The 24,093-nt window shown below is 38.0% G+C and overlaps 1 protein-coding gene across 1 annotated transcript; it reads left to right on the top strand.

Moving 5' to 3' along the window:
- Positions 1 to 5,694: 5,694 nt before the first annotated feature.
- On the top strand, positions 5,695 to 18,548 carry RRH (retinal pigment epithelium-derived rhodopsin homolog). Its single transcript, XM_052642366.1, has 7 exons — positions 5,695 to 5,800; positions 11,044 to 11,234; positions 12,933 to 13,032; positions 13,549 to 13,702; positions 14,591 to 14,759; positions 16,802 to 16,980; positions 18,434 to 18,548. The coding sequence occupies exons 1-7, from the start codon at positions 5,695 to 5,697 to the stop codon at positions 18,546 to 18,548; spliced, it is 1,014 nt and encodes a 337-aa protein (XP_052498326.1).
- Positions 18,549 to 24,093: the final 5,545 nt, after the last annotated feature.

Below are 24,093 nucleotides of genomic sequence, written 5' to 3'. Positions count from 1 at the left end.
TTCTTTAAGTAATTCAGAGCTGTGTTTATTAAACCAGAGTTTAAAGGGACAGCCCACTAGATTTAAGATAGAAAAAGAGGATGTTTACATATCTAACTGAGCTTTAAAGAAAAACAGAGCTAATAGTGCAGTATTTCACATTAGTTATAAATTAACACTCCCTTTAAAATGTTCGCCTTTTGTATATGAGAACATCAGCACCCTTTATCACATTTTTTCCCTTTTGTGTGTTAGGACACAAAGTAAAACAACTTTAATTGTAACTTATAAATGATTAGAAAATTTTAGTGTTAATTATGAATCCATTAAAGTTGGAAGAACTCTGTTCAGGTTGAGAACTAGAAATTCAAGACATTTCTGAAGAAATATTTAACTTTTTCATTCAATATAGATGGGATGTTGAAAGCTTCACTGAATGTTTTTATTTTCCTTTTTTAAGGGACTCCAGATTTAAGGTTTTACTGACCATAAATAAATATTTGATTGCTTGCTAAATGTTCATATTCTTGGATAGGTACATTACAAATGAAATTGGTTGTGGTCCTCAATGCTGTTATAGTATCAAGATGTAACAGTGATAGCAAGCTAGAATACTGTGATACAGGATAATTTCCCCTGCTATTGATTCCAACCCACCCTCCCTCTCCAACATGGTTCATTCTTAAAAGGAATGAGTTGCTGTGTTTCTTCAGTTTTCTAGCATGCTTTACCTAATACTTGGTTAACTCTTGAATGCTTATTTGAGTAGCATATAGTATTGCCTAAGTCAGTATTTGCATTTTCCTTATCCTTTTTGATTAATGGAATTGTAGCAGGATTAATAAATGTGTAAAACATAAGTATATATGATGAACAAATATGTAGAAAATTTTTCACAGAAGCAGTTATTCTGTTACAACTTGGGAAAGGAATCTGTTTGATTTAGAATTCTTGGGTTGAAACTTTCAGTTAAAGTTAGGGCCAGGGTTTTCATTCTTGTTCTGTAAAAGACAGCAGGCACTAAAGTGACTATGGTGTTGTCCTATGGGCAAATAATACACAGTTCCTGAACCATTTTTTAACATTTAAAAAAAAAGTCTTTAAAATGGCTATGTAGAAGTAATGTATAGGTTGTAGACAAACCACTTTTGAGATTTCTTCACCTTTTAACTTGGGTATATCTATTTTAGTCACTCAGTTCAGTCACTCAGTTGTCTCCGGCTCCTTGCCACCCCCAGACTGCAGCATGCCAGGTTTCCCTGTCCATCACCAACTCCTGGCGCTTGCTCAAACTCATGTCCATAGAGTTGGTGATGCCATCCAACTGTCTCATCCTCTTTCATCCCCCTCACCTCCCATCTTCAGTCTTTTCCAGTAACAGTATCTTTTCTAAGGAATCAGTTCTTCACATCAGGTGGCCAAAGTATTGGAGCTTCACCATAAGTCCTTTCAGTGAATATTTGGGACTGATCTTTAGGATGGACTGGTTGGATCTCCTTGCAGTCCAAGGGACTCTCAAGAGTCTTCTCCAACACCACACTTCAAAAGCATCAATTCTTCAGCACTCAGCTTTCTTCACAGTCCAACTCTCACATCCATACATGACCACTGGAAAAACCATAGCCTGACTAGACGGACCTTAGTCGGCAGAGTAATGTCTCTGCTTTTGAATATACTGTCTAGATTGGTCATAGCTTTTCTTCCAAGGAGCAAGCGTCTTTTTATTTCATGGCTGCGGTCACCATCTGCAGTGATTATGGAGTCCAAGAAAATAGTCTCACTGTTTCCATTGTTTCCCCATCTATTTACCATGAAGTGAATGTTAAGTTTTAAGCCAGCCTTTTCACTTCGCCTCTTTTACTTTCATGAAGAGGTTCTTTAGTTCCTCTCGCTTTCTCTCATAAGGGTGGTGTCATCTGCATATCTGAGGTTATTGATATTTCTCCTGGTGATCTTGATTCTGTTTTGTGCTTCATCCAGCCCGGCATTTCACATGATGTACTTTGCATATAAGTTAAATAAGCAGGGTGACAATATAAAGCCTTGACATACTCCTTTCCCAATTAGGAACCAGTCTGTTCCATATCCGTTCCTAACTGTTGATGTGCATACAGATTTCATAGGAGGTAGGTAAGGTGGTCTGGTATTCCCATTTCTTGAAGAATTTTCCAGTTTGTTGTGATTCACACAGTCAAAGGCTTTGGCATAGTCAATAAAGCAGAAGTAGATGTTTTTTTCTGGAATTTTCTTGCTTTTTCTATGATCCAACGGATGTTGGCAGTTTGATCTCTGGTTCCTCTGCCTTTTCTAAATCTAGCTTGAACATCTGGAAGTTCTCGGTTCATGTACTGTTGAAGCCTGGCTTGGAGAATTTTGAGCATTTGCCAGCATGTGAAATGAGTGCAATTGTGCAGTATTTTGAACATTTTTTGGAGATTGAAATGAAAACTGACCTTTTCCAGTCCTGTGTCCACTGCTGAGTTTTCCAAATTTGCTGGCGTATTGAGTGCAGCACTTTTATAGCATCATCTTATAGGATTTGAAATAGCTGAATTCCATCACCTCCAAGAGCTTTGTTCATAGTCATGCTTCATAAGGCCCACTTGACTTCGAATTCCAGGATGTCTGGCTCTAGATGAGTGATCACACCATTGCAGTTATCTGGACCATTAAGACCTTTTTGTATAGTTCTGTGTATTCTTGCCACCTCTTAATATCTTCTGCTTCTGTTAGGTCCATACCATTTCTGTCCTTTATTGTGCCCGTCTTTGCATGAAATGTTCCCTTGGTATCTCTAATTTACTTGAAGAGCTCTCCATTCTTTCCCATCCTATTGTTTTCTTCTTTGCAGTGATCACTTGGGAAGGCTTTCTTATCTCTCTCTTTGCTATTCTTTAGAACTCTGCATTCAGATGGGTATATCTTTTTCTCCTTTGCCTTTCGCTTCGCTTCTTTTCTCAGCTATTTGTAAGGCCTCCTCAGACAACCTTTTTGCATTTCTTTTTCTTGGGGATGGTTTTGATCACTGCCTCCTACATAATGTCAGGAACCTCCATTCATAGTTCTTCAGGCACTCTGTCTATGAGATCTAATCCCTTGAATCTATTTGTCACTTCCACTGTATAATCAAGGGATTTGATTTAGGTCATACCTGAATGATCTAGTGGTTTTCCCTACTTTCTTCAATTTAAATCTGAATTTTGCAGTAAGGAATTCATGATCTGAGCCACAAACAGCTCCCGGTCTTGTTTTTGCTGACTGTATAGAGCTTCTCCATCTTTGGCTGCAGAGAATATAATTAGTCTGATTTCTGTATTGACCATCTGGTGATGTCCATGTGTAGAGTTGTCTCTTGTGTTGTTGGAAGAGAGTGTTTGCTACGACCAGTGCGTTAGGCATTAGCCATCTTTAAACTTTTATTTCCACATCCTATTTTTCTTTCTTTTTTTTTCCTTTTAGTAGTTCTTCCTGAGTGTCCTTTGGTATATTAGTGGTGGTTTTTTTTTTTTTTTGGTGGCCTCACTGAATGGCTTGTGGGATCTTTGTTCCCTGACCAGGTATTGACTCTGTGCCCCCTGGACTGCTAGGGAAGTCCCTAAGGCATTTGGTTTTGAATCTAGTTCATATGTTTAGGGAACCTAACATTAATACATTTTGTACTGTGGTATCACTGAGCTCCATTGTAAAAGATACTTAAATAGTTACTGACATATTAAATCTTTTGACATGTTAGCTGAATAACTTTTTGAGTGCTTGCATCAGGCTAAAATGTATTTGTTGCCATAGCAGTGAAAAGATTTAGTGGAATACAAGCAATATTACCTGGTATCCCTGAACATTTGAGAAGTTATGAAAGGAGGACTGATTTTAGGCCAGTTAAAGTTTATAAAATCAAAGAATCATGAGCTGTGTTAACTTGACATGCTTATAGTTATATTTCTTAGTATTCTAAGCCTCATCCCAATATAGTTTTTCCATGTGACTTATGAAGGAAGCATAAAAAATTATTTAGAATGTACCTATCACACTAATAATCTGTAAAACTTTTATCAATAGCAAATAGTCATCTCTGGAATTATTTTTCTTCAGTTTTTATAAATAGAGCTAATTATTTCTGGAAAATTTAAATGGGTGGTACAACTAACTAGGCATAATCCTTTACAGAAAAGATAGGAACTATGAACAAAAGCAAACTCAAAACATTTTGAGTGAATAGTAATTGCAAAAAAAAAAAAAAAGAGAAAGACTTGAAACCTAATAACCCATGGTTTTTTAAATGGAGAGGTCATTTTAGGATTACATTAATTGCTTTACGGTTGTTTGAAAATATTTTGATATTGGAATACTAATGAGATTCACTTTTCTAGTATACTCTTCACAATATTACTATATGTGTCATAAAAATTTGAATACTAGTAGCTGTAAGATCTGGGACAGATGAACCCACCTGGTTTCAACTTCTTCAGTTTATTCAAGTATATGGCTGAAAATTGAGGCAAAAGGATTATGTTGTGTCCCCTTCCTGCTAGGCCATGCTAAGATTATATAATTAAGTAGGTAAATATAGCCCTCTAGTGGTTCTGTTATATACTTACACTGTTAACTTTGGTGCATCTATCATTTTTCTTAAGTTGCCAATTTTTAGGAATTTCACTATTGAGTAGAATCAGATTTTTATAATTTATGGCATAAAAAACTACAAAGAAAAAAAATGGTAGGGATATCTTATTCTAACAGTAAATGTTCATATTAGATTATCATCCATTTATGTAATACACTTTTGGAGTTAAGATAATCCAGAATGTTAGAATTGCTCTGTAGTTTGAGGTGAATCATTCACTCTAGATACTTTGCTAGTGTATGCTATGATTATTAACCGGATAACAACTGATGCGTATCAAAATGTAGGGTAAATGAACTTAGGTGGATTATGAGGTAAATCATGTTACATCTGTGGTTTGAAATATATAGTTAATAACTTAGATTTAGGTTTTTTGACTGGAATTTATGGTATAGCTTTAGGGAAAAACAAATTGCAGAATTATTTTGTATATATATATAGCTCCCCATTATTTGAAAAGAATGGGGGTAAAAAGTGGAGGAAACATTAAACAGTTCTATTAATAAATGTTTCTATAAGCAAAGAAAAAGAATATACACAAAGCTGCTATTATCATTAGGAGAGTGAAATTTGGAAGGTTGGAGGGAGATTACTTCTTTATCTCTAATGATTTAAATTGTTATGAAAAAACAAAAGGAACTGAAATGAAAAACTTGAAAGGATCAACAGAAAACAGTCACCTTAACCTGTATAGTTTTAGAGGACTAATGCTGACTCTTAATTTCCAGCAGAAATCAGTTAATTCAGGTCCTGATCTGATTTTCTGAGTTTGTTTATTGTTTAAATGGGACGTGTGCACTTGATAATCTCCTTGGATACAAAGCTGATGCCCAAATTGGTTAAAATGTGTGTTGTTTGGTATTTCTCTTTATTTTGCTAGTAAGCTTTTCCCTTCTTCTGGGGATTAAAATCCTTTCTTCTTTAGCCCAATTAGATTTTTTAAAGGAGGGCCTCTATGAAAAGGCCCTTCTTTGAGGTCTTTAAGTGGAGACGGAAATGATTGGTTCTGAAAATTTTTCTCTCACTGGCTTTTGAAACATTTCGTAGATATTGAAAGCTCATTATGAAGGATGTCTCAATATCTTCACTGCAAAATGCTAAGCAATAATTTAGGCAACAGTTCAGACTGTAAAAATGAAAATGGCTCTATCTTTTCACAGACTGAACACAACATTGTTGCAGCTTACTTGATTACTGCAGGTATGGATGTTTACTCCATTAACAGTTATTTTGCGTTTGAATGAGAGAAGAAAAGCTGCGGTTTTTAGCATAAGGTAGTAGAAGAAGCATGGCTTCAGAGATAGTGTTTCAAGTTCTGTACTGTTGGCCAACCTCAACAAGTCACTTATCCTTTCTCAGTTGTTGTGCTCATGTGATAAATGAGGATAATACTTGCTCTTCTTCCTGGCTGTAAAGATCAAATAAGAGAATGTAGGTGAAAGGATAAATGGAAACATTGTTAATGGTGGTTAATCTAACAAGTTATTTTGAATTTTGATAGGCAGTGAGATGGGGCTGAGAAAAGTTTTCTAGAAAACAAATAATCATCTATATGTTTGGTTATTTTATTGTCAAATGAATTTTTATTGGGGGAGAATGTGCACTGTGGCAAAAATGTATTTTTATGGCATTTACTGTTCTCATACATACTTTCTGTAGTTTTGTCATCACTGGTGGAATCTAGTTCAGATTGAAAGATCCTGGAAAAAAATTTAGTTGTAAAAAGAGAGAGCAGATTGTATTGAAGACAGAGTTTGATGATTGAGCTCGTTTTTTAATGCTGTCTTGGAAAACTGAAGTTTGGTTTTCATTTTTTAGTCTCTTTGCAGCAGTGAGCAAGTTCCTTTATCTTTTTGTTCTTCCATTTTCATATCTATAAAATGGGGATAAGAATAAGCTACCAGTTGGGATTGTTATGAAAAATAAAAAAAAATAATGCACAAATATACCTAAATGATGTATACAGTGTATGTTGGAACAAATACTAATGAATATTAGAGGTAACTTATTATTTTTTGGATTGACTTGTGAAAAATTGTAAGTATATTCAAAAGTAGAGTAAAAACATAGCAAATCCTTCTATACTCAGTTTATTCTTTATAATTGCTTAATTTCCCCATTACTCACAATTAGAGTATCACTTCTCTGCTAGAAACTATGGTTCCTCAGTTAATTTTCATAAATTTTAGTGACATGCTAATAACTCTTTCATTTGAATACCTCTGTATGATAGCCCTGGGTGAGTTCTGTTTTCTTTTTGGGTGTGTGTTGCAACAAAAAGGAGAAAACAATATGCTACTCAATGAGATAATCTCCTTATCACAACTACACAGGAATACTTTGTATACCAACTTTTGGTTTGGTTAGTTTTGGTAGATGACCAAGAAAAGCTGTCTTTTTTGATCTGGTTATAAAGGAAGCATGCAAAGAAGTTTTCCTGTTAAGAAAATGTTCTCTCTTGTTCTTATTCCTGTAACAACAATAACAGTAATAGTGGTCTTACTGTGACAGTGGGACTCTGCTACTACTGTTGCCACTACATCCACCACCATCACCACCACCACTACTAATGTTATCACTTGAATACTTGGTATACACCAAGCACTGCTATAAGCACTTGCCTGTATGGAATAATTCATCCTTAAACTAATTCAGTAAGTAAATTTGTTTTATTTTCTCCATTTATACTGATAGAGTTTAAGTAACTTTACCAACACACACACATCTACTAAGTAGCTACACCAGTATTGAACTCAGGTTCTTTGGCTCTAGAACCCTCATGTATAATCACAACGATTAGTTTTAATGTGTATGTGTTGTATTTTTAGCAGGTGAACTGAAGGGAGCATGTCTCACCTCATTATGCTTTTGTTTAATGCTTTGTTAATTTTATGCCTTTGGGCCCCCAAACCCCCACCTTTAACAAAACTCACTTAAACCAAAACTATGAGGAAAAAAGTTTAGTCAAAGCACTTATTTCATTTGCTACTGTTACAAAAAGCCTACTTTACATTTTATATTTCATTTTTAATTTAATAGTTCTCTTTGGATTTTAGCTCTTACGAACTTTTACCAACTTAAGCTCTCCCTTTTTCCAGTTTATTCTGGGGGTAAGAAGGCATGGTGAATTAAGGATCTGAAATAGATTCATTATGGGTGCCTTATAGGCTAAAAGATAAGAGATATTAGGCTGAAAGGATGACTGCATACCAGCTAATGAAGGACCTAAGCTGTGCGGGCAGTAGGGGGCCACTAAATGACATGATCCAATTTGCATTTTAGATATATGCTATAGTGGTAGCTAACAGACCAGGTAGGAGGCACCCTAGGTAGGAGGTATGGTAAAGGTTAAGAAGGCTTCTGAGGAGGAAGTAGTGGCAATGGAGATAGATGGAGCTAGAATTTAGAATCCATGGTGGTTGGATGTGGAGACTTGGGGAGAAGGTGAGGGAGCATCAAAGATGACAAGTAGGTTTCTCTTTTGGGGCCACTGGATAAATGGTGAAGCTGTTCACACCTGGAGAAGAACATGTTTGGGGCAGGAATGAAAATCTCTGGGTTCAGTTTGAGAGAAGTCCGATAAAAAGCTGGACACATGGTTTTGAATTTTATGAGACTGATCTGGAAAGTATCAGCATATAGCCTTGACTCTGAAATCACTGAGTGTATGTTAAATGTGAACAGGAGGTTTAGGACAGAAACTTAATGCATATGTTTAATAAGGTAGAGAAGAAGAAAGAAAGACCAGGAAGTAGATTGAGAAGGATCTCCCAAAGAGATTGAGAAGAGCCACAGAAGCCAAAGGGAAATTAAGTGAAAGTGTGTTAATTGCTCAGTCGTGTCCGACTGCAACCCTGTGGACTGTAGCCCACCAGGGTGCTCTGTCAATGGAGTTCTCCAGGCAAGAATACTGGTGTGGGTTGCCATGCCCTTCTCCAGGGGATCTTCCCAACCCAGGGATCAAACCCGTGTCTCCTGTATTGCAGGCAGATTCTTTACCTCTGAGCCACCAGGGAAGTCCCTAAGTTAAGTGAACTTAGACCTAACTACTAAATAATCTGTCTACTCATTAGAAAACATGGGTTTCCATGGTTAACCAGTCAGTAAAGAATCAGCCTGCAGTGCAGGAGATGTGGGTTCGATCCCTGAGTCAGGAAGATTCCCCTGGGGAAGGGAATGGCTACCCACTCCAGTATTCCTGCCTGGAGAATCCCATGGAGAGAGCACCTGGTGGGCTATAGTCCATGAGGTCTCAAAGAGTCAGACACAACTGACTAACACTTACACAGCTAGAAAATAGAGCAGAGTGCTTGAGACAGCTGCAGAGAAAATAAAGAAAAGGACTAAACTGTTTACCTCATTCCCCACATTATATCTAAATCTACCCCATAAGTACAGTTACTCTATTCTAGTCGCATACTTGGTAGGCAACAAATTTACTACACTGTGTTTTTATCTGACTTTTAAAAAATCAACAAATCTGTAACTAACCAGAAAGATTCTTCCGTTCACCAAACTTTTTGGAGCTACAATACTGGATGCAAAAATAATGAGCCAAAGAATCGTCAAATCTGATATCATTGTGTCTTAATTATGCTTGCAGGAATAATAGATATTAAGCAATATGAGTTTTAGTTGTCTACTAAATAAATCTGCTATATGTCACATACTCAACATAGAAGCCATTAGAAGCCTGTAATTTACACAGGAAGATTAGGAATATATGAGTTAAATAATATAGCATCACATAAGATGAAGTATAGTATAGACAAGAACTTAGAAAATTTATTAGTGATGAGAGGATACTATGAGGAAGACAAGCCTTTGAGGGTAGAATCAGGCTTGAACAGAATTTTGAAGGGTGGGTAGCATTTGGATAGGTAAAGGAGTAGGGTGTTCCAAGTGGGAGAAATGAGAGCTGAAACTTACCACATGCCTGGTATATCTGATAGATAACTAGATGGAGGGCTTATTTGATAAGTGTGAACATTCGCTTCAGTTCAGTCGCTCAGTCGTGTCCGACTCTTTGTGACCCCAGAACATTTGCTTAGAGAAGGTAAAAACAGTTTGAAGCAGAGACCGGGGTACCAGGCTGGACATGTGAACTTTTACCCCACAGACATTGAGGAGTATACTGAGAAGGGTCTTGGTTAATTCTATGTTGTGGCATGCTTATTCTGCCAGCAGCATGTAGGAGGGAAAGAACAGGAGCCTGGAAGATTAATATAACAGAATGTTGAACAGAAGTTTTGACCAAGGTGCCACACATAATAGAAGATCTTTCTTAGCTGATACCTTTGTGTGTTGGTACTTGGAAACCTTCGCTCTCTCTGGCAATAGCTGGGTCTGCTCACCAGAGTTCTCTTCATGATGGTGAACACCTCTATTCCTTCTGTCCTTTACCCCTCCTTTAGCCCCTAGGATTCTGGTAATGGCTCTACCCTCTCTCAGTTGTTAGGACCTAGTATGGCTTACATCTGGCTGATGGGAAATTTATTCAGCAGATGGGGGTGTTAAGCAGGCTAACATTCACATCCAGTCTACTCAACAGTATTTCTCATTGTAAATTAATATGTTGGCATTCAGATTAAGAATTTCAGTCATCAGTCTCCCTGAATCCAGCCAATTCTGAGGCACTGACAACACTGAGTCTCTGGACCTGCAGGGAGGGCTAAGAGATCCCAGACTGTGGAAACTTCACTAGGGTGATGTGGCCTGTGAGGTTTCTCAGTGGATCTGAGAGCCAGCTTGACTTCCTTTCTAGCTAGCCAAACCCATAAGAATGTGTGTGCATTCTTATTTAGGGATGTATGTGTATATGTAATCAGATTTGAACATGTTAAGTTTTAAGTAATATTGAAATAGTCATATGATCTTACATACTGTAGATGCTTAATAAATGTCTAATGGCAATGAGTTGTATGAAAAGGGATGAGGGACTGGAGCATATTTCAGGAATAGAAAGTGACAGAAGTGCTGTTAGGACAGAATGATAGCTGAGGCCTGAGAAACGGAGAAAGAAGAGCCTCCATCTTCAGCAAGGAGGAGAGGAAATTAAGCTGCCAAAGGAGACTATATGGTCACACACACACACACACACACACACACATATAAACATATGTATCCTAAAAATCAGCATTGGTGGTATCATGGGAGTCACTTCAAGGATGGAGTGATCAATAGTGATGTTGTTAAATGCCATCCTTTGGTGCTGGTTTATACAAGTGGCGGATTCTTTGTGTTTTGATTTTTATATTTCTGTTTCACAAGAGGGCTGTGACAATATCACAACTAGTTTGAAGAATAGCTGGAGCTCTTCCAGTAAATGAGCCAAAACTGATTTGTGAATTTGCTTTGTTTCTGAAGGAATTTAAATATTTAATTTTTATTTTAGTTTTGCACATTCAAATTAAGTGAAATGTGTGATTTGTTTATGTTCTCAGGTGTGATAAGTATCCTCAGCAACATAATTGTTCTAGGCATCTTCATTAAGTTCAAGGAACTTCGGACACCCACAAATGCAATTATCATCAACCTGGCTGTTACTGATATAGGGGTCAGTAGCATTGGCTACCCCATGTCTGCTGCTTCAGATCTGCATGGAAGCTGGAAATTTGGATATGCAGGATGTCAGGTATCAGAGATCCTTAGAATCAAAGCAAAATGAACTAGATTAAGAACTTGTAAGTTTAAGTGTCTTTACAAAATCAAATAGTTTTATGTAGCATAATAGATATGGTGCTCTTATCGAAAACAGCTGCAGGAGTGACTAGGAAATATATTCTTTAATAAGAGAAATGAAAGCAGTAGCCATCATTATATTTTCAAAATTTCCCCAACCTAAAGGAAAAAGTTAAACTAGCAAAAAAATTAGAAGAAAAGTGAACATTTGCATATTCAAATAAAAACTTGTGTATTGCAAATTCAAAAAGAAATACTCTGCTTTCCTTTGAAACAATAAAATATTTAATGACTATATCATAATGTCTGAGTAATATAGTTAAACTACATGTTGTTGATTTTTTTCAGTGGTAAGTTCTTTGTGAGAATTGCTGGTAAACATATCTGCTATAATTTTTACTGACAAGAAAATAAATTAATATAGTTTGCAGTAATGACTTTTGGCCCAATTTTTTAGAACTGTTTGCTGTTTTAACTATATAGCTGTAGAGAATAAAATGAAAACGGTAGAGAACAGTGAGTACCCATTTATGCATCAGCAGGTTTTGGCAAATCTTGATGATTTGCAATATAACCTTCAAGTTGTTTGGGGCTTCTTGCTTTTTGTTTTTGGTTGTGCTTCAGGGCTTATGGGATCTTAGTTCCCCAACCAGGGATGGAACCCAGGGCCCTGGCAATGAGAGTGCAGAGTCCTAACCACTGGACCGCCAGGGAATTCTCTGTTCCCAATTTTTAAAAAACACAAATGTTCTCATACATGTCTCTTTCTGCACTATCTGAGAGTTTCTTTAGATACATTACTAGCAGGGGAATGGTTTGGTGGTAGATAACACAACGTCAACTTTATCAGGTGTGGCCAAATCATTCTTCAAAATGGTGGTACCAACTATGAGAACTTCTGTTGCTCCACATGTTCGCCAGTGCTTGGGATTGTCAGACTTGTAAATTTGTAGTGTTGTGATATATGTAAAATAGTATCTTATGATTTGCATTCCTTTCAATATTTAATGTGATTGTACATCTTATGTCATAGACACCCTGGTTTCCTCTTGTGTGAATAGCCCATTTTTCTGTTTGTCTTTTCCCCTTAGTGAATTGTCTGTTTTCTGAATCCCAGTCTTTTATTGGTTATATGTACTGCACTTGATTTATGGTTTGTTTTTGCCCTCTTTAGAGTATGTATAGAAGTTTTACTTTAAATCTTAGCTTTTTCAGAAAAGCTTATTTTAATTAATGAAGTTCCAGAATGTTTTCTATAAGTACCTTTATTAAGCCACTTACAATTTAACAATAGATGATGTATTTTAACATTATTAAAATAGAAAATGGGGCTTCCCTGGTGGCTCAGTGGTAAAGAATCTGCCTACAGTACAGGAAACGCAGGTGCGACCCCTGGGTTGTGAAGATTCCCTGGAGGGGGAAATGGAACCCACTCTAGTACTCTTGCCTATGAAATCGCAGGACAGAGGAGTCAGGATGCAAAGAGTTGGACACGACTGAGCGACTGAACACACGCACAAAATAGAAAACACTCAATGTATTTATTTACTGTTCAATGTATTTAAAATACATTTTAGCAATGGGATAAAAGTATAAATGTCTCTTGGGAGGGTGTGTAGAATGGTGGAATCGTTCCAATTTTGATTTTCAGATTTATGCTGGGTTGAATATATTTTTTGGAATGGCAAGTATTGGATTGCTCACAGTCGTGGCCGTGGATCGATACCTGACCATCTGCCATCCGGATGCAGGTACAGCACTTTTCTCAGCTTTTGCAATAAACCCATTTGCCCAACTTCTGCTTGTCACACTTTCACTTCAAAATGTATTAATAAATGTAATGACTTGCGACATGGTCAGCCTTCTTTCTCTGATAATCCTTGATTGGAAGTTTTAGTGGTTTTCTATTATACCTAGAATAAAATTCAAATTTCATAACATGGCCCCCAAGACCCTACGTGTTCTGACCCCTGACTACCTTTGCAGCATAGCCTGGGATCTTGTCACTTTGGGGTACTGGTGAAACTCTTTCCCAATTTGGGGTCTTTGTAGATGCTATCCTCTGATTCATCATTTTATCATTCAAGTTTCAGCTTAAATGTTATTTTTTTTCCAGAATATGAATTCATAGGTTTTGTGTGAACTAAAGTGCTCTGTAAAGAATCTACTTGGTAATAATTTTGAATAATCAGTTAAGATGAAGATATGAAATGGGAAATGATCACATCGTTGGGAAATGATTTAATATTCCATGTATTTGTTAATAGGAAGAAGAATGACCACCAACACTTACATCAGCATGATTCTGGGGGCCTGGACCAATGGCCTGTTTTGGGCTTTGATGCCTATCATTGGGTGGGCTAGTTATGCCCCAGATCCTACTGGGGCCACCTGTACCATAAACTGGCGGAAAAATGATGTGTAAGAAATGTATATGCAGTCTATAATTAAATGCTTCTAATGCAGACACGTTTTCACCATTTTAAATTTAACCTCAGATCTAATGTTTCTCATATAGAGTGTGGCAAAGGGTTTCCTTGTTTTAGATGATGTGATTCCGACTAGAGACGAATTGAGAACCGTGAATTATGTTAATTTGCGAGGACAGGGCATCCCTTTGTCTCCCTGCTCTGTTCCCTCCTTTCTGTCCTTTGGCAGCAAAGGGGATACAGAGCCTCCTTTAGCTGCACCTTAGAGGTAGGACCTACGGGGGAAAGGACTATTGGTGGAGCTAGACAGTGTGCAGTTTTGGAGAAAGCCCAGGCTTTCTTTTCTGGTGATAAAGCATCTTCTGAGAATTACACAGCAAAAGTGCAGTCCCTGCAAGGATTGCTTACTCATCAGTGATGCTCTTCTATGTTTACTAAGGAAAAGAAGGTAATTTAGTTCATTAAAGGAAGTGAAAGATTACTCAGGAAAGTAAACAGAAAATTTCTCTCAAACTAAATCTAAGTCTAAACATTTTTCTGTACAGGGTCAAAAAATAAATATTTTAGATTTCACAGGCAAGGTTGTCTCCATTGCAACTATTCAACTCTGCCTGTGGAAGCAGCCATAGACAGTAAGGAAATGACTGTGGTTCCAATAAAATTTTATTTACAAAAACAGGCGACAAGCTGGATTTGCCCACAGGTCATAGTTTGCCAACCTCTAGTCTGAATGGACTAAAAGTCGAATGTACCTCCTAAGCTGTTAACTAATACTAGACAATGCCAGTATTACTTCTGGTAATTATTCTGTTTCCCTTAATACACTAGATGAATAGTGATTTAATGTCATGATTTAATTATTTCCTTTTCTTACTTTCAGGTCTTTTGTTTCTTACACGATGATGGTAGTTGCGATAAATTTTATCGTGCCCTTAACAGTGATGTTTTACTGTTATTACCATGTCACTCAATCCATTAAACATCATGGTACTAATAACTGCACTGAGTACCTCAACAGAGATTGGTCAGATCAGGTAGATGTAACAAAGGTAAGGCATTAAAATCCTTAAGAAAGTTTTATAATCAAGCTTCTACATGGACATGGTTCCTTGGCCCTGTAGTCATCTCTTCCCAACTCCCGATTCTTATTTTCTGCCTCTTTTTTCTGGTGTTGGCCTCCATATTTCTAAACAATGTGCTTATCTACTGTTTCAGGTATTTTTGCTTGCTGCTACTTCTTGATTTCCTACTGTGAACAAAGAGAATTCCTCTTATACCACCATCTTTTCCTTCTCCCCAGCAGCATCTCTCATCTTGTCAATAAAATGTTAATATTTGGCTAGATGAAGAGTCAATTTTACATTATTGTGATTATCTAAATTTCATTTATTGCAGATCTCTGTAGGGCTGTATGACTTATATTTCTTTTTTTTTATACAACTATTCCCCCTTTGGAGTTAACAGTTCATTCCTTTTCTTTTTCTTTCTTGTCTTCTGTCCATCTCTCTCCCCTTCTCCTCTTCTCTCCCTCTCTCCTCCCCTTCCACCCCCCATCTCTCTATAGCTTTGTTTCCTGACTGTTCTGTGTGAAAATGAAGTGATTTTGGAAAGTAGAAGCATTAGTCACTCAGTTGTGTCCAACTCTTTGTGACCCCATGGACTGTAGCCTACCAGGCCTCTCTGTCCATGGGATTCTCCAGGCAGGAACACTGGAGTCAGTAACCATTTCCTTCTCCAGGGTGATCTTCTCAACTCGGGGATTGAACCCAGGTCTCCTGCACTGCAGGCAGATTCTCTACTCTATCAGCCACCAGGGGAGCCTGACTGTCCTATGTACCTGTCCCTAATTCATCTCTAAATAATCTATCAGAAGCTTCAGTTTCCTCTTAGTATTTTCATATGCGTCAGAGACTAAATTGACTTCATCTTTTTCTTAGTTATCCTCCTGACACCCCCAGATCTCCTGCCCCAGAGTACATTGGCTCTTCTTTAAGATGACTACCTAGAAAGTCAGTATTCCCGCACCTCCTTTATCACAAACTGAGAATGCCTTTGGCCTGTCTCCTGGATCAGATCACCTGTTTTCTGGATTGCATGTCTTCCTTTTTTTTTTTTTTTTTTGGTTGATTTTCTCACAGTTGGTGGAACACATCCCCTAACAGAGTCCTGAGAACATTTTAGGGAAGTAAAATTTTTAAGATTTGGCATGCCTGAAAATGTCTTAATGCTCCTACTATATTTGATTGATTGTTCATTTGGCATAGAATTCAAAGTAGAAAAATGATTTTCAGAGATTTTTGAAAGCATTACTATATAGTCTCTCAGTTTTAGGTGTTGCTGTTGAGAAGACTGACAGTTTACTGGTGGTCTGTGTTCTCTCTGGAAGCTTGTAATTTTCTCTGTGTCTCCAGTTTTCTCTCTGAAATGTGTTGCTGATGTGCCTTGATATAGCTATTTATTCACCCATGTACTGGATACTGGGTGAGTGCTTTCAATGTCAAGACTCAGATCTCCCCTTCTGGGAGCTTCCTTGTATTATTTCTCTCTTCAATTTCACTTCCCTTTTTGTTTTCTCTATTCTCTTTTCCTGGAACTCTTTTTATTTGGATATTTAATCTCCTGGATTTATCTTTTAATTTTCTTAAATATTCTTTCCTACACTGTCTCTCTTTGGGGTTTTGTTTGTTTGTCTTGGTTTCTACTTTCTGAGAGATTTCCTCAACCATATCCAGGACTGAGATTGGGTGAGGAGATGCTCAAGCCTGGGTTGTAAAATTTAAGCAAGCACTGAAAAGCTCAGTAACCCCAAAAAGATAAATCCAGCTGTATTCTCCTCAGCTCACCAGCAGAAAGAGGGCATTCTTTACATTCATGAACCAGTTCATCCATTTCACAAGCTCCAGTTATCATAGCTGACTTTAGGTGTATTAGCAGAGCACAATGAGGGGAAAATTTCAGTGTTTCCTCTATGTCTTCACCATCGTAAACTTATTCAAGTTCCAATCCAGATAATTTTTCATGTAGTTTTAGATATACTAGCTATTTTGATATTTTAGTTATTGGGCTTGGTGAATACTGATTTCTTTTACAGATGTCTGTGATAATGATACTCATGTTTCTGGTGGCGTGGTCACCTTATTCCATCGTGTGCTTATGGGCATCTTTTGGTGACCCAAAGAAGATTCCTCCCTCAATGGCCATCATAGCTCCCCTGTTTGCAAAATCTTCTACATTCTACAATCCTTGTATTTATGTGATTGCTAATAAAAAGTAAGTCATGTCTAAAATGCTTCTCAACTTAAAAAAAAAAGTGTATACAGAAAGAATGTTAGAAAGGCAATGGATAATGTTCTAAATTTTGGGGGAGGTAAATGACAGAAACTCGCTTCAGGTGAAATTAAGAGTTGTTTGGTTCATGCAACTGCACTGCAGAAGCATTCAGGACCTGAAATGTCTAGGACTCCAGTTCTGTGACAGACTCTTCCAACATGGAGGTGAGATGATCATGGGTAATTCAAGACCAAGTTCCACCAACTAAGCATCCCCAAATGCAAGTTTCATCTTTGATGGCCCTCTGGCAGCAATGACCCTGGAAGGTTTTGCAAAGAAAACCTGTAATCAGTTTTGCAAACAAAAGAGTGACTCTGTTACTGGAAAGTGGACAAAGCAAGGCCAGTTGGGTTCCCTATGTGGGTAGCATAAGTGTATATTTACTAGAAGGAAGACATATCATTCAGATGCAAGAGAAAAATTCATTGTTAACATAACAGGCTTCAGGATTGTGTAGTCACTGAGAATAATGGAGACTCTTCCTTTCCCCCTTTTGTTGAGCCTCTGAGCAAGAATTTCTTTCCTGCCTCCTCAGTGCAGCTTTTGTCGTTTAGTCGCTAAGTCGTGTCTGACCCTTTTGCGACTCCACGAGCTGTTCATGGGATCTCCAGGCAAGAATACTGGAATGGGTTGCCATTTCCTTCTCCAGGGGATCTTCCTGACCCAGGGATCAAACCTGAGGCTCCTGCTGAGCCTCCTGCATTGCAGGCAGTTTCTTTACCCTTGAGCCTTCAGGTAGGGCAGCTTAGACTACTTCATTTACTGTTACTGCTTAAAGGTGGATTGAACCAATCTACTGTGCTTAAATATTTGACTAGAAAATCTCAGTAGATGTGAAGTACTGATAATTTGATCCTGGATTGCCAGTGCTGCTTCTATTAAGCTTATATATTTATGCACATGTTTGGGAAAGCAACTTTAGCCATAGGTATATGAAGAAACATAAAAACTTTTAAGATCAAATAGACCACATAAGAAGAATAAAGAACACACCTTAAATTTAGAGTCTATTAGTAGTTCTTTTGGAAAGGTCAGGCATTAAACTGGCCTTTGCTCATTAGAATAAATGTCTGAAATACCCATCCTTAGTTCAAGTAAATGATTCCTTGCAACTGACATTGTCATCTTAGACATGGTGTCATCTTAAACATAGTTATTTATTTTTATTAAATGTCTTCGATGTTTACAATCAGTGGTGCAAAATTGATCTTTAATTGTACCATATACTTTATAATACATTTATAAAGGTCTCAATAGGATATATTAAAGTTGAAAGCAGAAATTTATTTGGAGATGCTAATTGGCAGTAGTGGCATCTTAGTCATATTTGAAAGTTCTTTAAACATTCCAAGTCATCATGGGATAATGCCAGATTTTCCCTTTTTTGTTACAGGTTTCGAAGGGCGATGGCTGCCATGTTCAAATGTCAGACTACCCAAGCAATGCCTGTGACGAGTATTTTACCAATGGATGTACCTCAAAACCCACTGACTTCTGGAAAAGTCTGAAATAAGAGGAACTCACACATTTATCAAAACATTTTCTTTACTTTTTTTTTTTGTAGTGGTTTAATTTCATTTTAAATGTGAGCTCATTTCAATCAAATAGAGACAAAGAATATTGTCTTAATAGACTATAAATTTCTCAAGTGTAGTTTATAGTTCTGTTTGTGGACTGGCTACCATTGGGAATGTTTCACTATTTCCTTATATGTAAACATACTACTTATCTAGTTTGATGAATAGAGGCACATGAGATTAAGGCCTCTTCTCTTTCTCCCTATCATGGTGTGTATTACAGTGTATCAATGACCTGGTGTCTTGCCTGGTTCCTCCACTAGATTAGAAGCAACTGCTGTTTTAATGTTCAGTTCTGTTGCTCAGTTGTATCTGACTCTTTGTGACCCCATGAACTGCAGCACGCCAGGCCTCCCTGTAATTTTAATGTTAGAATAAATTAATAGTAATAATAGTTATTATCATCAAAAAAGCAAGAGAGTTCCAGAAAAACATCTATTTCTGCTTTATTGACTATGCCAAAGCCTTTGACTATGTAGATCACAATAAACTGTGGAAAACTCTGAAAGAGATGGGAATACCAGACCACCTGACCTTCCTCTTGAGAAACCTGTATGTAGGTCAGGAAGCAACAGTTAGAACTGGACATGGAACAACGGACTGGTTACAAATAGGAAAAGGAGTATGCCAAGGCTGTATATTGTCACCCTGCTTATTTAACTTATATGCAGAGTACATCATGAGAAACGCTGGATTGGAAGAAGGGCAAGCTGGAATCAAGATTGACGGGAGAAATATCAATAACCTCAGATATGGAGATGACACCACCCTTATGGCAGAAAGTGAAGAGGAACTCAAAAGCCTCTTGATGAAAGTGAAAAAGGAGAGTGAAAAATTTGGCTTAAAGCTCAACATTCAGAAAGCTAAGATCATGGCATCCGGTCCTATCCCTTCATGGCAAATAGATGGGGAAACAGTGGAAACAGTGGCTGACTATTTTGGGGGGCTCCAAAATCACTGCAGATGGTGACTGCAGCCATGAAATTAAAAGACACTCCTTGGGAGAAAAGTTATGACCAACCTAGATAGCATATTCAAAACCAGAGACATTACTTTGTCAACAAAGGTCCGTCTAGTCAAGGCTATGGTTTTTCCAGTAGTCATGTATGGATGTGAGAGTTGGACTATAAAGAAAGATGTGCACCAAAGAATTGATGCTTTTGAACTGTGGTGTTGGAGTAGACTCTTGAGAGTCCCTTGGACTGCAAGGAGATCCAACCAATCCATCCTAAAGGAGACCAGTCCTGGGTGTTCATTGGAAGGATTGATGTTGAAGCTGAAACTCCAATACTTTGGCCGCCTCATGTGAAGAGCTGACTCATTGGAAAAGACTCTGATGCTGGGAAAGATTGAGGGCAGGAGGAGAAGGGGATGACAGAGGATGAGGTGGTTGGATGGCATCACCGACTCAATGGAGATGAGTTTGAGTAAACGTTGGGAGTTGGTGATGGACAGGGAGGCTGGCGTGCTGCAGTTCATGGGGTTGCAAGGAGTTGGACATGACTGAGCAACTGAACTGAACTGAACTGAGTAATAGTTAATGGGCTTCACTAGTGGCTAAATGGTAAAGAATCTGCTTGCCAATGCAGGAGTTATGGGTTCAATCCCTGGGTCAGGAAGATCCCCTGGAAAAGGAAATGTCAACTCACTCCAGTATTCTAGGGAATTCCACTAACAGAGGAGCCTCGGGGTATAGTCCATGGGGTCACCAAAGAGTTGGACATGACTTAGCAACTAAAAAGCACAACAACAAATAATGGTTAATAGTCTTTAATAAATAATTACTGAAATAAGTTGTTGGAATTTATTTCTAGCTAGAATGGGAAACTGTCAGCATTTCACAATTTTCAAATTTTAATGCAATTATTCACTTACTATTTAACAAAAATAATCAAATGAATATTAAGCACTATTGTTTTTAAATACATGTCAGTCAATGCCATATATATTTTATGCAACACTATAACCTGTGCATATTAATATGTGTTATACTTTTTTAATTACTATTTTTATGTGTATGTATTTCCATATATTTGACATTAGAATTAAGTTTAATCAGAGTGGGGGTTTCTGTATCTTTGTTCTCTTTTTCCTATCTTGTTTTGTTGATGAAAAAATTAATCAATAGTCAGTGTAAGAAAGGAATAGGAAGTTTTATTCGAGCTAGCCTCAAGATTATAACCCAAGAGACAGTCTTTCAGAAAGCTCTGAGGACTGTTCCAGAAAGGTGAATGGGAAGGCTGGTATATATGTGCAATGAAGAACATATCTTGGTAAAAAGTTACTGCTTTTTCAAGGAACAGGTATCTTAGCTAATATTTTTAGTGCTCTTTTAAGTATGGAAAGATGCAAGAAACTGGGTTCATAAAATTTTCTCCTTAAAATACATAACCATCTGATGGGTCAGTTCTGCTGGTTTCCCCAGAGCAAAAAGTGCCTCATCCTGACCTTCACGCTGAATTCCTTTCAGGATGTACTAGGTCAGTGACTACTGTGGCTAATGACTTGATTCTTGTAGAACTGGATAGTGGGCACCATTGTTTATTTTATAATGCTCTAATTTGGATAATAATTTTGACCAAGTTTAGAGAAGGATTTTGTGACTCATTTGTCCCTCAGTGCTAGGAATGCTCATTCCCAGGTCAGGTGGGGATTTTGTTGATAGGCCACTCCATTTGCTGTCCCTGGACTAGGCCCAGTTAACAGCAACCAAAAGCCTCTGGACTGCCTGTCTTACCAGTATGTTATGGTCCAGGAACTGTTCCCTCTTGTTGATTATCCCCGTATATAGACTTCCAGTGTTAGAATCCTTGATCATATTATAGAGCTACATATTTGGTCAATTGTTTTAAGTTCTCTAGTCATTATTACTTTTATCTGAGGCTCAGTCATACATCTGGTAATGCAGACTGAATACAAATAATATAGCTGCTGCTGCTAGTAACATTAATAAGTTCATAAGCAAGTATTTAAGCTAAGAATTTCCATCACGTGTGGCCCAGTATATCCCCAGCTCATCTCTCCCAGTCTGTTCTGTACTAATTGTGAACCAATAATGGATATTTAAATTGCTGAAATATTCCCAGTGGTTCATCCACAACTCTAAGAATTGTGGATGAACCACTGGGAATATTTTAGTACAAATACTTTTTGTGTGGGGAAGGCAAGGAGAAATAACTATCTGAGTGTTTCCTCAGATTAGAATTACTGGATAAAAATATAGAAACAGTATTATTGTTGTGAGCTTGTGCTCTTGAAAGACTGAACTAATTTACATGGCCACTGGCAGTGAAGAAGTTCACTTTTCCCATTATAGTCCTGATAATAGTGCTGTATCAGTTATTTAAAACTAAAAGCTATATACTTTAACAAATTCATTTCATTTTGCATTTCTTTAACTGCTAGTGAGGCCGTGTATCTTTGCATATTGTGTTTTCTTATGTATTTATTTTTGTAGGCTGTTTCTTTAGCACCTTTGACTGCAAATAAAGGAAAGTTCAGTTCAGTTCAGTTCAGTTCAGTCGCTCAGTCGTGTCCGACTCTTTGCAACCCCATGAATCGCAGCATGCCAGGCCTCCCTGTCCATCATCAACTCCCGGAGTTCACTCAGACTCATGTCCATTGAGTCAGTGATGCCATGCAGCCATCTCATCCTCTGTCATCCCCTTCTCCTCCTGCCCTCAATCCCTCCCAGCATCAGAGTCTTTTCCAATGAGTCAACTCTTCGCATGAGGTGGCCAAAGTACTGGAGTTTCAGCTTTAGCATCAGTCCTTCCGAAGAAATCCCAGGGCTGATCTCCTTCAGAATGGATTGGTTGGATCTCCTTGCAGTCCAAGGGTCTCTCAAGAGGCTACTCCAACACCACAGTTCAAAAGCATCAATTCTTCGGCGCTCAGCCTTCTTCACAGTCCAACTCTCACATCTATACATGACCACAGGAAAAACCATAGCCTTGACTAGATGGATCTTAGTTGGCAAAGTAATGTCTCTGGTTTTGAATATGCTATCTAGGTTGGTCATAACTTTTCTTCCAAGGAGTAAGTGTCTTTTAATTTCATGGCTGCAGTCACCATCTGCAGTGGTTTTGGAGCCCAAAAAATAAAGTCTGACACGGTTTCCACTGTTTCCCCATCTATTTGCCATGAAGGGATGGGACCGGATGACATGATCTTAGTTTTCTGAATGTTGAGCTTTAAGCCAACTTTTTCCACTCTCCGCTTTCACTTTCATCAAGAGGCTTTTGAGTTCCTCTTCACTTTCTGCCATAAGGGTGGTGTCATCTGCATATCTGAGGTTATTGATATTTCTCCCGTCAATCTTGATTCCAGCTTGCCCTTCTTCCAGTCCAGCGTTTTTCATGATGTACTCTGCATATAAGTTAAATAAGCAGGGTGACAATATACAGCCTAGGCATACTCCTTTTCCTGTTTGGAACCAGTCTGTTGTTCCATGTCCAGTTCTATCTGTTGCTTCCTGACCTGCATACAGGTTTCTCAAGAGGAAGGTCAGGTGGTCTGGTATTCCCATCTCTCTCAGAATTTTCCATAGTTTATTGTGATCCACACAGTCAAAGGCTTTGGCATAGTCAATAAAGCCGAAATAGATGTTTTTTTTTGGAACTCTCTTGCTTTTTCCATGATCCAGTGGATGCTGGCAATTTGATCTCTGGTTCCTCTGCCTTTTCTAAAACCAGGACACTAATCCAAATATATACAACTATCCATATGTTTGTACTGGTAAACTGCTATAATAATCTGCTAATTTATTTCTCCATCCTCTGCCTTTTCCCCACTGTAATCAATGTATCAGCTTTATAACTGGAATACTCTTCTTTTAAAAATAAAATTCCCTTCCCCAAAATCTTCAGCTCAGAAAACCTTCAGTCAGTACTTCCCTGGTAGTCCGATGTCTAAGACTCCGAGCCCCCAGGACAGGAGGCCTGGGTTTAGCCCCTAGTCAGGGAACTAGATCCCACATGCCATAACCAGGGGTTCTCGTGCTGCAGCTAAAAAGATCCACATGCCACAACTAAAGATCCTGCGTGGACAACAAAGACTGATGATCCCAAGTGCTACAGCTAAGACCCAGCACTGCCAAAAAAATAAATATCTTAAAGAAATAAAAGTAATTTCTCCTTTTTTAAAAAAAATGCATATATCTTAACCAAAAAAATCAATCGTCTGCCAAGTAACTATAAGTCTGTCAGTTGGACCCTCATGACCCTTTTTGACATGGTCCAAGGGAACTTTTCAGCTTTTTGTCTTGTTTTCTCTTGCTCCTGTGTGTGTGTATCGTACATACAACTTGAAATGCTTATATTTCTCTAAGAACTACACACTCTTTCTTGCTTCCTCCTTTGGTTCCTGCTGTTCTGCTTGCCTCTTTCAGATTTTCCACTTAATACATTGGTGTGCCTCATAGGGGCATCTCAGGTACCACTTGCTCTAGGAAGCCTTTCCCCACCAATACTGTTGG

Source organism: Budorcas taxicolor, chromosome 6 (genome assembly GCF_023091745.1).
Source record: "Budorcas taxicolor isolate Tak-1 chromosome 6, Takin1.1, whole genome shotgun sequence".
Taxonomy (NCBI): Eukaryota; Metazoa; Chordata; class Mammalia; order Artiodactyla; family Bovidae; genus Budorcas; species Budorcas taxicolor.
Note: the sequence above shows the minus strand (reverse complement) of the source record. Positions and strands in the feature narration are given on the sequence as shown.

Excerpts from the sequence above, each read along its gene's own strand:
- RRH (XM_052642366.1), top strand. The coding sequence starts at position 5,695 with ATGCTAAGCAATAATTTAGGCAACAGTTCAGACTGTAAAAATGAAAAT. Across the intron at positions 13,703-14,590 it reads AACTGGCGGAAAAATGATGT|GTCTTTTGTTTCTTACACGA; the intron begins GTAAGAAATGTA and ends TCTTACTTTCAG. Across the intron at positions 14,760-16,801 it reads ATCAGGTAGATGTAACAAAG|ATGTCTGTGATAATGATACT; the intron begins GTAAGGCATTAA and ends TTTCTTTTACAG.